Raw genomic sequence first — 14,959 nt, 5'->3', positions numbered from 1 at the left:
TTTTTTTCAAACAACCTTTGTGGACTTTAGAACTCAGAGTAAGGAACATGAATGGGAATTATCTCTGCCTATGGTGGAACATTTGGAAAAGCACTGTGAAGCATTAAAAAGAAAAGAATTACACTAAAGAGAGAGTTGCTAGAATTCTCATACATCTTATGCAGTTCATTGACTTATTCAACAATATAGTTGAATACTTATTTTATATCTAGGTCAGTGGTTTTCACCAGGGGTTAAGGAATATCTGGCAATATCTAGAGATTTTTTTTTTGTTGTTGTTGTTTTTTTTGGTTTTTGGTTTTTCTCCGGTACCGGGAACCGAACTCATGACCTTGCGCTTGCCAGGCAGGCGCTTTGCTGCTGAGCTAAATCCCCAGCCCCAGATGTTTTGATTCTCACAGCTGGAGCCAGGTCATCTAGTGAGTGAACTAAAGCACAAAGTAGAGCATAGGACGAGGAAATACCCACCCCAAAGGTCAGTAATGCCGTGATTCTGGAACTGTGACCCAGGTTCTGTGCGTGTAGCAACCCACAGAACAGTACAAAAATTAGCTGTTTCTTATGCATTTATAAAATATGTGTTGTATACAGGCACAGGTAAACACAAGCAAGTGTTTTACAAATCTGGTATCATTCAGTATATTGCTTTTACATAATATGGCTGCATGAAAATTTTACATTATCAAAAATTCTTCAAACACATAGTTTTGGGGCCAGGGATATAGTTCAGTAACACAAGTGCCTGCCTGGCAAGCCCAAGGTCCTGAGTTTGATTCCTGATATTAAAAACAAGCAAACAAACAAGAAAAAACAAACTCCATAATTTTTATGACTATAGAATATTGTTTCAGAAAGATTACTTTTTGTCATTCCTTTTTAGGATAATTAGGGGCTGGGGATTTTGCTAGGGGCGGGGGATTTAGCTCAGTGGCACAGCGCCTGCCTGGCAAGCGCGAGGTTGTGAGTTTGATTCCCTGTACTGGAAAAAAAACAAAAACAAACAAACAAAAAAAGATAATGTGGAAAATCATCTTTTCCCCCATTATTTAAAGTAACACCAAGATGGACACTCTTATAGTCTCATTATTTTTTTTGTTTGTTTTTGTGGTACTGGGGCTCAAGCTCAGGGCTTCAAATGTGTTAGGCAAGGACTGTAGTATTGAATTACATCCCCAGCCCTTTTCATTTTTATTTTGAGATAGAATCTTGCTAGGCTGTTCAGGCTGCTCTCAAACTTGTGATTTTCTTGGTTGTTGTTGTTTGAGACAAGATCTTTTTTTTTTTTTTTTTTTTTTTTTTTTTGAGACAGGGTCTCGCTATGCAGTTCAGGTTGACCTTGAGCTCACTTTGTGGCCCAGGCTGGTCTCGAACTCACAATGGTCCTCCAGCCTCAGCCTCCCAAGTGCTGGGATTACAGGCGTGCACCACCACGCCCGGCTATTGAGATAAGGTCTTGCCATGCAGTTCAGGCTGACCTCAAACATACAGTGATCCTCCTGCCTGAGCCTTCCGAGTGCTGGGAATACAGGCGTGTGTCACTACACCTAGCAAACTTGTGATACTCTTGCTTCAGCCTCCTGAATACCTGACATTCCTATTGTTGGTAGTATCTGATTAATTTCATTGGATTTTAAGGCTTGGGATTTATTTTAGAAGTAGAGTTTTAGAAATTATTATTAAAAAAAAATTTTTTTTTTGTAGCACTGAGGTTGGAACCTGGAGCTTCACACATTAGGGCCAGTGATTTACTGCTGAGCTACACTTCCCAGCCTGGGCAAAGGAGTTCCTGAATCAAAGTGTACAAACTCTAGGAAATCCCTGACACAATGCAGTCATGTTTTCCTAAGTTTCTTCAGAGTGGGAATTTACATTTCAAACTCAGAGTCTTCCTGTGTCCAATCACAGTCATGGCGAGGTCAGGCTGTGAACAAAGTGTCTGAAAATTCTGGCCTTCAAAAGCCCATTGAAGGCTCAGTGTGGTGGTGTACGCTTGTAATCCCAGCACTCGGGAGGCTGAGGCAGGAGGATCGTTGCGAGTTTGAGACCAGCCTGGGCTACAAAGTGAGCTCAAGGCCAGCCGGACTGCATAGTGAGACCCTGTCTCAAAAAGAAAAAAAAAGCACATTGAGTTGCCTGGTCCTTTAATCCCATAGGGTTGGGTGTGTTTCCCTTCAACTAGTGCCGTGCTGGTCGTTGCTTTGTGTTTGTCCACCTGTGCAGACACACTGGGAACAGTCCAAAGACTGGACAGCTAAACGCCATCAGGGAAGATTAACTTCTACAAGAGAGGAAGCTCGGGTGGGCACAGCGAATAAGGGCGGAGGAGGAGCTGTACTTGAACCATGGGGCTCCAGGTCCAAGCCTGGAGCCTGAAAGGGAAACTGCCTTGCGTGATTCTGTGTAGGAATTTTTAATTTTTTTTTTTAATGTTTTGGTTTTTTTTCCGGTGCCGGGAATCGAACTCAAGACCTTATGCTTCCCAGGCAGGTGCTGTGCCGCTGAGCTAAATCCCCAGCCCCCTGTGTAGGAATAATCCATGGAGGAAACGGTAGAATTTCTGTTGCAGCGTGAGCCGGTGACACAGCAGAGGACTCGCAAGCCAACCAGGTGATGCGAATCTGTGTTCTAGCAAGGGTGCAGGAGAACACGTTAAAAACAAGATGCCCACGCTGCCACCTGCCTCCAATCCTGGCTACTCAGGAGGCTGAAGCAGGAGGATCACAAGTCTGAGGCCAGCCTGGGTGACCTACTGAGACCCTGTCTCAACATAAGAAATAAAAAGAGGAGGTGCAGCTCAGGGGTAGAGAGCTTGCCTGGCACGAAGGAGAACGTGTTTTGAGCCCTAGTACTGGAAAAAAAAAAGTAAGACTCCCATCTTCGGAGGGTGAATGAGTAGTGAGTGTTCCCTGCAGCCCACAGCTGAGTGGAGAAACCGTTTAGAAGAAAATCCACATTTTCTCTTGTTCCGGAGGCCGAAGGAAAACAGGAAAAGTTCCCTGTACCAAGTAGCAGCTGCCTGCTAATAGCCACAAAGGGAGAAAAAGTCGATTTTTTCTGCAAAGGGACAGATCCTAAGTTTGGCTGACTTTGCTGGCCTCTTAGTTCTGCCTCAGTCGATGCTCCAGACTGAAGTTTTGGACTAGTGGTTAAAAGCGGGTGTGGCTGTGTGCCAATCCAGCTTTATTTACAAACACAGGCAGTCATCTCACACGGAGGGAGAGGGCTGGCACGGAAGAGCGAGGTTCTAAGAGACGCGGGTTCAGATGCCATCTGTACACTCAGGGGTGGCGTAGCCCAGGCGGGCACCAGTGTTCTTGAGCATGAAAAGGGTTCGCTGAAGCGCCCACCCATGAATTTGTTCTTGGACTCACACAGCGAAGCGGGTCATGGTACAAGGAGCATCGATTTTTCTCATCCGAAATCTCGTGTCAGCCTGGCGCCCGCAGGATCTCAGTGGCATGAACCGCACACAGAGTGAGTCTCGTCTGTGAGTGGCTGGCTTCTCACACCCCCGCACAGGCCGGCTGTGGGCTGTCCCCGTGAGGCTGAGCGGGCCCCTGCTTAGGGGACTGGGCTCCCGTTCTGCTGCCTGGGAGCAGCAGGGAGGTGTTGGCCATTAGCACTGCAGCGGCTGGGGAAGAGCTAGGACAGGGCGGCATCCACCCAGTGCCCGGGTCCTGCCCTCAGCCATCCCTGAGGCGCAGCTGGCCCGTAGGAAAAGGGAGAAGGCGGAGCCAGGGTGACTAAGTCCTCACCTGTTACTCCGGAGATGAATTGTCTGGCTTAGAGGCTGAACCAAGGGCTGGGGAAGAAGACTTTGAGGCAAGGACAGTAACGCTCTCACTCTGCAGAGACAGGAAGCGGCTGCTTGCCAGTGTCCCGTGGGCGCTTCCTGTGCTCAGAGGCATCTTTCAGGTTGGCATCACCGGGATCCCACCCTGGGCTTGGCACAGATCCCAATCGTGTCACAGTGGCATCTGCCTGGATCCTGGCCTTCGGGGCAGCGGTAGAATTGAGTCCTAGTGACCCTGAGCCAGAGACTTAGAATTTTCTCATCTGAAACAGGGCCGACCTGGTTTTCCAATCCATGGGGTCTTTTGAGGATTTGGGCTGGTGCTCACGCAATATGAACCCACATTACCTGGCACTGGGTGAAGGTTCAAGTTCAATCCATTGTAATTTTATTTATTTTCTTTGTTGTAGTGGCTTTTGTTTTGCTTGAGAAAGGGCGTAGTCTAGGCAGTGTATCTCCATTATCATTTACTGATGGCTTTGGATCTGGCTATATCTGCCACCATGAATATTATTACGTATTTAATATACACTAACTGCCTCTTTGAAAGAACTTAAATACAATACAATAGCCTTGCAGTGATGGTGTTGGGGTAGGCTAGTGCTTGGCTGGTGGTGTCTTTGCAGCAATGAGATGTTATCATAGACAGTGATACAGAATGACTGCCGGTGCTACATTCTACCCAGGATTGGCCCATTTCAGTCCTTTCTTTTAAAATCAAGTCTCCTGGCCGGGGATATAGCTCAGTGGCACAGCGCCTGCCTGGCAAGCACAAGGTCCTGAGTTTGATTCCTGGTGCCAATAAATAAATAAATAAGTAAAATCAGGTCTCCTGCAGTGTTTCTGCTGGACGAGATCACCGCTTTGCTCCTGAGTAAGCAAACTGATATGGACTGCCTTGCTCGCCTCGGGTTTTATGGGTAAGGGCAGGGGTTTCTTTTTCTTTTTTTCTTCTCTGTTAAATAACTTGGGCTCTGACAGATTACAAGGAAGTGGTTACTCAGAGCTGAGTACTCAAAGCTGATTGTAGGGAGCAGTGGAAATTCCCCTTCCTTGCCCAAAATAACTAGAGCCGGAGCCTGCCAGTACAGTATAAGCTTTGTCCAGGCTTGAAACAATGTCCTTTCCAAGTGCATTTTGTACGGAAACACTTACGAATATATGGTGGTAGTTCCCACTGGCAGGCTAGAAAAAGGTGAGTTATTCTGTGTTCCAGGGCTAAAAGGGTTGTTGTCGGTAACAACTAGTCCCAGAGGAGTGAAATCCGAGTATGCAGACCTAGTAACATCGGGCCTACCTGACTACTCCCCGCCCCTTTCCCTTTACACGTCTTTACTATCTCCAGAATCTAATTCTGGAAATAGACATGTTCTCCATTGATCTGACTATGTAGGCCTGGTTATTGCAGGCCTGTTCATGACAACCTTTCCCCGGATACTTCCAAGCAGGTTCCAAAGAAATGAGAGGAGGAAATGCCCAATCCCTCTAGCTGAGCAGTTCAGAGAAACTGCCTCAGATGAGCTTCTGTGGGTCCAAATTCCCCAGCAGCTCTTTTTTTTTTTTTCCCTTGGTACCAGAAATCGAACTCACAACCTTGTGCTTGCCAGGCAGGTGCTGTGACACTGAGCTATATCCCCAGCCCTCCCCAGCAGCTTTTAATCACATGACGCCCTGAGCTGGGTTAGAAACTTCATCATTAGCGTGGGCAAGTGTGTAGCCTTCGACTGCCTTAGAACAGAAAGATCTGGGGATCTGTTGGATGAAAATCCTCTCTGAAGTGATATTCTGACTACTGTAGACTTTGTTAGAAAAATAGAGTACGATCTCGTGACATGCTTCATTCTCTTGTTAATGCCATTTCATGTATTATCTGAAGACAATTTAGGGCAAAGAGGAAAAGGATGGGGGCAGGAATAAAAGTGGGAAGCTACAGATAATTATTCACTTGTTTTTTAAGCACTGAAACATTCTGTTCATCCTGTCATATTAGCCCATGTGTGTCACTCAGCTTGTCATCACTCTCACAAAATACTTGAGATAATGAAAAGGGTTATTTTGGCCCGTGGCTTTGAAGGGTCCAGTCCAGGGGGAACTGACCCCATTGCTTTGGGGGGAGGGGAGGCGGCAGTCACGGCGAGGGGGGATGCTTGGTTGCGCAAAAACTGCTCACTTCAGGGCCAGGAAATAAGAGGGGGCAGGGGCCCACAGTCCCCTTTGGGAGCACAGCCCAGGGGCTTAGGGACCTCCTACTAGGCTCTGCCTCTGAAGGGTGTCATCACCGCCTGGCAGAACCATCTTGGACGTCAAGGTACATGGACCTGCGGGACACGTTCAAGATCCAAACTGTAGAATCATGTTGAGATTTTTCTCAAGGCTCAGAATTCCCCGCCTGTGGTTTAGGAAGACACAGCGTTCAGGCCAGAGAAATGGCCCTCCAAAGGAAGAGGGCAGTGGAGCTGCATTCACCAAGCGAGCACAGATTATTCTGGCCGTCAGCGGAGCACCAGGTGGGACTCAGAGCACGCCAAGCCTTTCCTTGACTTTCCCTCTCACATCCGCTCAGTGCAGTAGAGGGGTTGCAACATCCACCTCCCCGCACGTACAGCTCTGCAGGTCTTTGGCCCCATTCTTGGCCGGGGCCAGTAGCACGGTGGCAGAGAGAGAATTAACAACGTTAGCGATGCTGCCAGTGAGGCCTGCCAATCCTCTCACTCCTGTCCGCCCCCGAGGGAGCCTGAGGTGGAAGGGAACGCCTGCTCCTCCCTGACGAAGGAGATCCCTCTTCTCCCTCGGTGTACGAGCACCAGTTACAGATTCGTCCTTTCTTCCTTATACTGTGGCAGCTAAGTGCAAGGCAGCTATTGCCTCTAGTGCTCAAAGAGAACAGTATCTCCGTGCTCCACAGCAGCTGTTACAGGGACGCCACCGAAGCGGGCCTGAAGGGCATCACTGTGGCAGTATGCTGGGTAACAGGAGCAGCTGGACATCCCCAGAATGGCTGGCGAAAGGGACGCGGGGTTCCTGGTCCAGTAAAGTTCTTGCCTGTGACTTTTGTTAAAGTTATTATTATTATTTTTTTTTTTTTGGATTTTTTTGATACAGGGTCTTGCTCTGCAGTTCAGGCTGGCCTTGAGCTCACTCTGTAGCCCAGGCTGGCCTCGAACTCACAACGATCCTCCTGCCTCAGCCTCCTGAGTGCTGGGATTACAGGCGTGCACCACCACGCCAAGCCTTGCTAAAGTTATTGGGAAAAGGCGTGTGTGTGTCTGTGTATATCTTTTGGACTTACCCTCTATAAGGATCATCTAGACCTGAAGCTACAGGTGACTGCTTTGGCAAGCACAGCATGAAAGCTCACCTCCGAGTCATGCCAACATGGAGAACAGGGGAGCCCAGGAGCAGAAGAGAACATGCTCCTGCCTACCCTGCAGGCTACCTGTGCTGAAGTGAGTGGTCCATTTGGTTTTCCAGCTGGATAAAGCAATGCATTCTTGGGTTTATTCTTAGGCCAGATCTAGTTATGTCGCTGTGACTTAGAGCTAAAGTGATCTTAGCTGTTGCATCCCCTTCCTTTTGATCTGGACTCTACATGTATAGGTAAATACTTCTTTTGGTTCATAGACTATTCAGGAGAGAAAATACTTGAATCCAAGAATCAGTGCTTAGGCTCATCCACGCACAGGCAAATTTGGACTTGCATTCTAAGGAATTTGCGTGCTTTCATCACAGACAATCTGTTCCAGGGATTCCAACTGCAATCCAGTAGCCATTTATGGCATAATTTGGGACCAACCAATGCTTCACATGTAAATAGCTGTGATGGATAAAAAGTTCTGTAATAATCACTGTGTGTAGCAGAAGTACAAACTCACCCTGAGTCACCAGTTAGCTAATCGTTCTTTCTTCCACGTGTCACGACTCTTCACCCATACTCTGAGTGTATCACAAACACACACTCCCAAGTATCTGCCCTTCAGGAGCCTGGACATCATGCTCAGGCACGTGGCAGCGGGCACATAGTCCAGTGGCTCAGGTAAGACCAGACACCCATTTACTGTGGCTGCCCACGGAGTGAGTGGTGATTTCACCATCCAAGGCTCAAGCCTTTGACTTGTTTTTCTTGTAGAGATGCCTCATGCCAAGTCATCCACAGAACAGAGTGCAAACAGGGACAGGGCTGAGCTATCTAAAGAGGCAAAAGGAAAATGTTGTAAACCAGTTGCATAACGATCTTGTCCTGTCTGAGCTTGTGCGGCAGAAGATCATCTTCTTCATCCAGCACTCCAGAGATGTGTTTGTCCCAGACAGCAGAGACACTGGGGACCCATGTCCAGGAATGTGTTCGCCAAACAGGTGCCAGACCTGGAACCACACAGGAAGTGGAAGAGACCTGTCTGCACCCACTCCATCAGGCCCCTGGTGGCTCAAGGGATATAAATGAAAAGATGCCACAACAAGGGTTACCAAAAATTAGGGAGGGTTGAACAAAATAAGAGCTGTAATACACACACACACACATGCACACTACTGATCACTGCAAGGATATTGTGCTGGATGGAGAACCACGGATTTAGAAAACATACCATCTTAGAATGAGCTAGATGGACATGGCCTATGGATAGAACAGAAACACACAGTTGTTATCTTAACGCGTCTTGCTGATTGTGTGTGATCTTTCTAGCAATGACATCAGAAGGCCAATAGGAGGCCTGGGCCGAATGCCCTTGGGCCCTTTATGCCAGCCTCACTAGGTGACTTTAAATTAATAAAAAGTAAGGTTTAGAGAGGGGCTTGGGTTCAGTCTTGTGCTTCCTGCTTCCTTGGGCCTGAAAGATAAGGGTGATGCGATGCAGGGAGCTATCTTACTTGGTGGGGAGCCAAGGGAATTCAACACTTGCTCTGTGGCTTTGCCCCGACTTGCTGTGTGAGCTGGGGGAGCTCATTTGCTCTGTCTGGATTTCCTCAGCTATAAAGATGCAAGTGTTGATGAAGGCCGTGCAAGTCCTCCTCAAATGCGATGGTTACACCAGTTGCGTGTTCGTGGTCTGGGTACCAGGGATGTAGTGGTAAATAGCCCCACTTACCTAACAGAGATCTAGATTGTCAACTGCAGAGAGTTTACATTCTATGCACAGGTGGCGGGGGGGGGCGCGTGGGGGGAGGGTCCATGTGACAATCAGCAAAATATTAACTCCACAGTATCAGAGAGGGTAGAATGCGGTGAAAAGCGATAGAAGGAGACAGGACATTGACAGCAAAAGCCTCTCGGCCATTGGCACTTCTCGTGTTATTCCAGCAAAACACAGTAAAGGGTGTGCCATAGAGGGGTGGAGGACTCAGGGAGCAGAAGGGCCTCTGAAGGATCTAATGGAGACAGGAAGTGACTCTCTGGTGAGTCAGAAATAAGAGAAGGGAAAGAAGAGATTCCAGTAGCTGTCAGGCAGGTCTGGATTGGAATCTAAATTTTAATCATTTATCAGTGGTGTGACTTTAAGTCCTGCCACCTCTCTGGCCCTCACCCTCTTCATCTGTAAAAGCAGAATAAGAAGCAGCTTCATCATGTAAGGTGAGATGGAATGATGTCTCTAACGAGCTTAACACAGACGGGTGCACGAGTAAAGGTGCCCTCTGTCCTCCACATAGGACATGCTAATATTCACTGAGCCTTAACAAAGTAGTACTTACTGTACTTTCACCCTGACCCAAACTGAGAGGTGGGGACTCTTATGATCCCATTTCACACATGAGGTAAGGATTTCTTCAGGGCATCGGTGTGAGTCATGGTTATGGTGTTGCCTGGCCACATTACCGGAGGTTAAGGTCATCCAGCTGCCGGGCAAGAATGTCAGCGGTGACAGGCAACAGCTGCTGAGCGGCTAGGTCGCTCTGGAGGAGGAAAATGAAGAAGTATCATATTTGACAGAAACGCATTTCATCATCTGACATGCATGTGTTTCACTGAGGTATGATTTACACACCACTCTGTACCCCAGTGCTGAGTCTTGTTTTGAATTCTGACGAGCATATAGGCATTTAGCCGTCACTACAGCCATGGAAATTGCTGATTTGCTTTCTGTCATTATAATTTTGCCTTTCTTAGGATTTCTTATGCACGGACTCATACACTTCTTTCATGGAACAGAATGTTTCTGAGACTTGCCATGTTCTTGAATATTCCTAATTCCTTCCCCGATCTTGCTGGGCAATATTCGATTATAGAGATGTAGTATAATTTGTTGATTCACTCACTTGTTGATGGACATTTGGACTCTTGCCAGTTGCTGGTTATGAAAGCTGCTAGAAATGTTTCAGTACAAGTTTTGCTGTGGACATATGGTTTTACTTTTCCTGGGTCATGCCTAACGATAGAATTGCTGGGTCTTAAGTTCAGTGTGTTTTTTCGCCTTTAGAGAGACACCAAAGTGGCTGTAGCGTTTTGTGTTCCTACCGGCACTGCAGAAAAGTTTGAACTGTTGAACATCCTCACCAGCAGCTGGTGTTATTCATCTTTTACACTTTAGCTGTTTGAGTGCTTGCATGGTAATATCTCATCGTGGGTTTTAATTTTCACTTCCCTAATAAGTAGTGATACATATGCTTATCTGATATTTTATTTATTTATTTATTTGTCTTTTTTTTTTTTTTTTTTTTGAGACAGGGTCTTCTTGTGCAGTTCAGGCTGGTCTTGAGCTCACATCGCAGCCCAGGCTGGTCTTGAACTTGCAACAATCCTCCTGCCTCAGCCTCCCAAGTGCTGGGATTACAGGCATGTGCCACCACGCCCGGCTATTTGCTATTTTAATATCTCCTTTCAAAAGTGTCTTTTCAAGTATAGTATATAGTATATAGTAGTATATATAGTAGTATATATATAGTATATATAGTATTTTGTTTATTTAAAAAGGTTGTCTTATTGCATAGTAAGGAGTTCTTTATAGGTATTTTATATAAAGTCTTTTACTAATATATATATATATGCTTTGCAAGTATTTTACTTGTTTGTGGTTTGCCTTTTCCTTTTCTTAATAATGCTTTTTGAAGATGAAAAGATTTTTAAAAAAATTTTATGAGGAATAATATATCCACTTTTGTGACTGAAAAGATTCTTGCGTTCTAAGAATTATTTGTCTAATCCAAGGTTACAAAGATTTTTCTCCCACGGTTTCTCCTAAGGGTTTTAAAAATTTATCTTTCACATTTAGGTCTGTTTCGCTCTATGATCCGTTTCAAGTTAATATTTTACTTTATGGGCTTACGTCTCATTATTTTTGCATATGGATGTCTAAGTATTCCAGCATCATTTGTGGAAAAGACTCCAGTGACCTTTTAAACGTTATTATTGGGTTAACTGAGCACCTTTTAATAACATCGGTATCTATGTCCCTCGGGGCGTATTTCTGCACGCTCCTCTGATCTCTGCTTTTATCCTTGTGTGTGATCAAACAGTGATAACTGAGGAGAAGAAGAAGAATACAAAGGAAAGGTAAGAGGTGAGAGCAAAACATAAGCCAAAGGAAGTAGGGCACGTTGACATTTGGGTTTTATTCTAAGGGGCAACAGATGCCAATGAAGAACCTGCGGGGGGGGGGGGGCAGTGACGAGATTGATTTCCGTGTGTGTGTGTGTGTGTGTGTGTGTGTGTGTGTGTGTACACTCAGTTTGTTATTTCGCTGCTTCCACGTAGTTTAAGGCACTATTGGCCCCTCGGCCACTGTGTATGTCAGAAACCTGTCCAGGCCGCAGAAAACCTCAGAGGGGGCGGGGCTCCGCCATCTGGAAACTCCTGGCCGGCCCGCGTCTGGGGAGCTTACGGAAAGGTTCAGGAGTACACGCGTCTCAGGCTTTGCGGAAGTATCTCGGATGCAAACAAGAAGGCTTCATTTTATTACCGTGAACAATGACTTTTGAAATATGGGGTGTGTGTGTGTTTGGAATTTTTAATCTTGACGACTCATGAGTCATGAAGTGCTGTGTTTCCACATTTCAACTTAATGAACGTTCTGTTTGTGGTTCATATTGCATATGTTTATTTGCTATTTTAATATCTTCCTTCAAAAGAAGTGTCTATTCAAGTATTTTGATTATTTAAAAGGATCGTCTTCTTATTGCAGAATAAGAAGTCCTTAGCTTTCAAAACTTTTTTATTTGAAACTAAGTTTAAACTTACCAAAAATATTACAAATATAGACACATAAAGACTATCTGTACAGCCATGCTTTGCCTATCAATGTCTTATTTTTTAAATTTAATTTATTTTTTTACTTTTTTGTTTTTGTATCAGGAATCAAACTCAGGACCTTGCTCTTGCCAGGCAGGTGCTGTACCACTGAACTATATCCCTAGCCCCTCAATGTCTTATTATATCCTTGTTTGCCCCTGCTTTGCAGTGACCTGAAATATTCCTAAGACTTTTTGTCTTTTATGTAAGTATTTTTGAATAACAGAGGTACACCCTCCATCCCTGCCCTGCCCTGCCCCCATAATACTGTGTGTTTGTCTGACCTTTCTCTGTGACTAAGGTTACACTTCCTGCCTAGACTGTGGCCTGCAGAGGGCGCCATGTTCTTCTCAGGTGATGGCATCTGGAGGTGCACAGTGTCTACCTGCCTGGCCCTGGTGACATTCAGTCCCTGACCTTTCACCCCGTGTTTGCCGATGGGATGGAGAGGAGGAAGAGGCGAAGAAAGTTGAAAACAAAAGAACCCATGACTCAGCGCCAGGTCAGTTCCTGACTCAACTGCGGTTGGGACATAATCACCCCACACAGAGTGTGCGCAGGCACACACACCCACAGACGACACACACAGTGCACTCCACACCCTGCACACACCAAACACTGCATACACAACACAACGCACACGTCACACACCACAAACCACACACAGCACACATACTGCACACGTGTAACACACACAACACACAACCACACAATATACACACTGTACAACAGACAACACACAACACTCCCCCACCCCATACCACACAATACATACACACACACCACACAATCACACACGCCACACACACACATATACTGCACATGTGTAGCACACACAGAGGACAGTCACAGCACACATTCCACACAGTAATACACAGATGCACAACACAGCATACATATTAAATACACGTGTGTGCACGCACACACACACACAACGTCAGACCTGCTCTGCATTTTTGAGCTACCACCGAAATCCTGCTTTAGCTTAGAAGTCAACACAGGAAATAATCGGGGGCGATTTTCAAGTTCTGCGTTAAGGCTTACGTGAACTTCCGAACAGTTCCTCGGGTCTTCACGGATGTGTTGTGGTAGTGAGGAGGTCCGCGCAGTATGTGCGGCGTGTGTGTGGTTGTGCGGTGTGCGATGTGTGTGCACGGCGTGGTGTGGGGGTATATGGTATGTGTTGCGCGGTGTGTATATTATGTGGTTGTGCTGTGTGTGCCCCGTGTGTGTTGTACATGCTGTGCAGTATGTGGTGTGTGCGTGGCTGTGTGTCATGACACGTGTGCACTGTGTGGTACGAGGGGGTGCGGTGTGTGCAGCGTGTGTGGTGTGTGCAGAGCTGCGGTGTGTCCACGGGTTTTGTTCCTGGCAGTGCACTAAGTCCCTCGAGTCCTGTGAAGACACCCGCCCCCCAGCAACTGAGTCAGGACTCCGAGGTGGGCTGGGCAGGGAAGAGTGGAAAGGGCCCTGTGGGCCCTGCTGTGCCCTGTCAGTGAGAACCACCAGCCACCCTGAGCCCCGTCCGTACTCCCCGGCCAGGAGCTCCCTTTGGAAGCTGATGTCTACCGAGCACGTACTGTTACCCAGGTTACAGGGCAGGACATCTGTAGGCTTTACTGGTTTCCCTTGTGGGGGTGAAAGCTTCCTGATTTGCCTTTGACTAACCCTCTACTTTCAGCACATGTAGTGTTGGGGTGTCCACAGGGTGTTGTAACTTACGGATGGACCCTGATTCCCAGGCTTGGCAAACTGATCGGTTTGTGAGTAGCCTAAGTTGGTCGTGTGAGACTTGAAAAGACCTTCATCGGGATGACCGGCAAGGAGATGTGTTTTTCTCTTTGGGGTTGATACACATTGAGAGGGTGTCAGTGTGAAGTTCCAAGGGCCTACAACCAAGAGCGGACCTATCCACAAGTGAAGCCAATGGAGAGGAAAGAAAAAGAGATGAACCAGTGGATACGGCTCAAGACCCTGGATCCAGCCAGGCCTGACACCCTCCCTTGGGTGTCTGTAAGTGACAAGAGTGCATAAATCCTTATTTTGCTAAAGCCAATTGGAATTGAGGTCACTCCAACAGCAGCTCCAAGATTCTTGACTAAAACACATTTAAAACTGAAGTCTTACAGTAATTCTAGGCAGCGGCTCTGACCGGTCAGCTCCTTTAAACACATTTTGTGGGCTTGGAGGCTCAGGGTGTTAAACTGTCTGAACGTTCTTCTGTGTACTCACCTTGGGGAATTACAGACGCAGGACCTAGCGGACCCGCCGCTTCTCAAGGATGGGCTCATTTCTCTAGAAAAATCTGTTTTGCTTTTTGGGTTTATTTTTATTTTTTATTTTTACCTTCTAAATTTTTTTTTACTTTTATTAAAAAAAAAAAAAAAGAATCCAGAACTTAACACAGGTTAGGCAAAGGGGGCTTAAAATCAAAGCCCAGGATTGGATTTTACCTGGCGAGGAGCCTCGGTCGCAGAGCACCTGGGTTCGGATTTTAAGTCCAGCCCTGGGCGTGCAGGGCCGGCGACGCGGCGCGTGGGTTCGAGTCCCGCAGATGCCGCGTGGCCATGGCAAACCCGAAAGCCCCTCGACCAGGTCTTCCCTCCAGCCTGGAAACAGATGTGCGTCCACGTGCCGGACACTCGTGCTACTTTCATTTCCTCTTTTGGTGGCTTCATGAGGCAGCTGCAGTGGCGGGAGCCAGAGACAGGGAAGGAACGGCAGTGAGAAGGCGTGCAGGGCGCACGGGCAGAGTCCAGACGGCAGGGCGCCGGGGACCGCGGCGGCACCAGCGCAGTGAGGGCCAGCTCTGCATCAGGGGCTGCCCGGACACGGGGAAGGCAGGGGGGCAGAGGACCGGGGGCCGTCCCCCCGCGAGGAGCGTGCACCCCGGCGAGCAGCAGAGATGCCAACCAGCCGCAGGCCAAGGGCGCCCCGCCAGGGCGGGA

The 14,959-nt window shown here is 47.2% G+C and overlaps 1 protein-coding gene and 1 long non-coding RNA gene across 2 annotated transcripts; both read left to right on the top strand.

The window, feature by feature from the left end:
• The first annotated feature begins 12,127 nt into the window (after positions 1 to 12,127).
• On the top strand, positions 12,128 to 14,293 carry LOC106149443. Its single transcript, XR_001235638.1, has 2 exons — positions 12,128 to 12,513; positions 13,754 to 14,293. It is a non-coding gene; the product is annotated as an uncharacterized LOC106149443 (long non-coding RNA).
• A 55-nt stretch (positions 14,294 to 14,348) lies between these two features.
• On the top strand, positions 14,349 to 14,959 carry LOC106149442 (protein argonaute 14-like; the record flags this gene model as incomplete). The annotated part of the gene is given in 1 exon segment (XM_013518385.1): positions 14,349 to 14,959. A coding segment is annotated over 1 exon segment (381 nt), but the record flags the coding sequence as incomplete, so codon positions are not given.

This window comes from Chinchilla lanigera, unplaced genomic scaffold (assembly GCF_000276665.1).
Source record: "Chinchilla lanigera isolate Chin_1 unplaced genomic scaffold, ChiLan1.0 scaffold00044, whole genome shotgun sequence".
Taxonomy (NCBI): Eukaryota; Metazoa; Chordata; class Mammalia; order Rodentia; family Chinchillidae; genus Chinchilla; species Chinchilla lanigera.
This window is presented reverse-complemented; position numbering and strand designations above follow the sequence as displayed.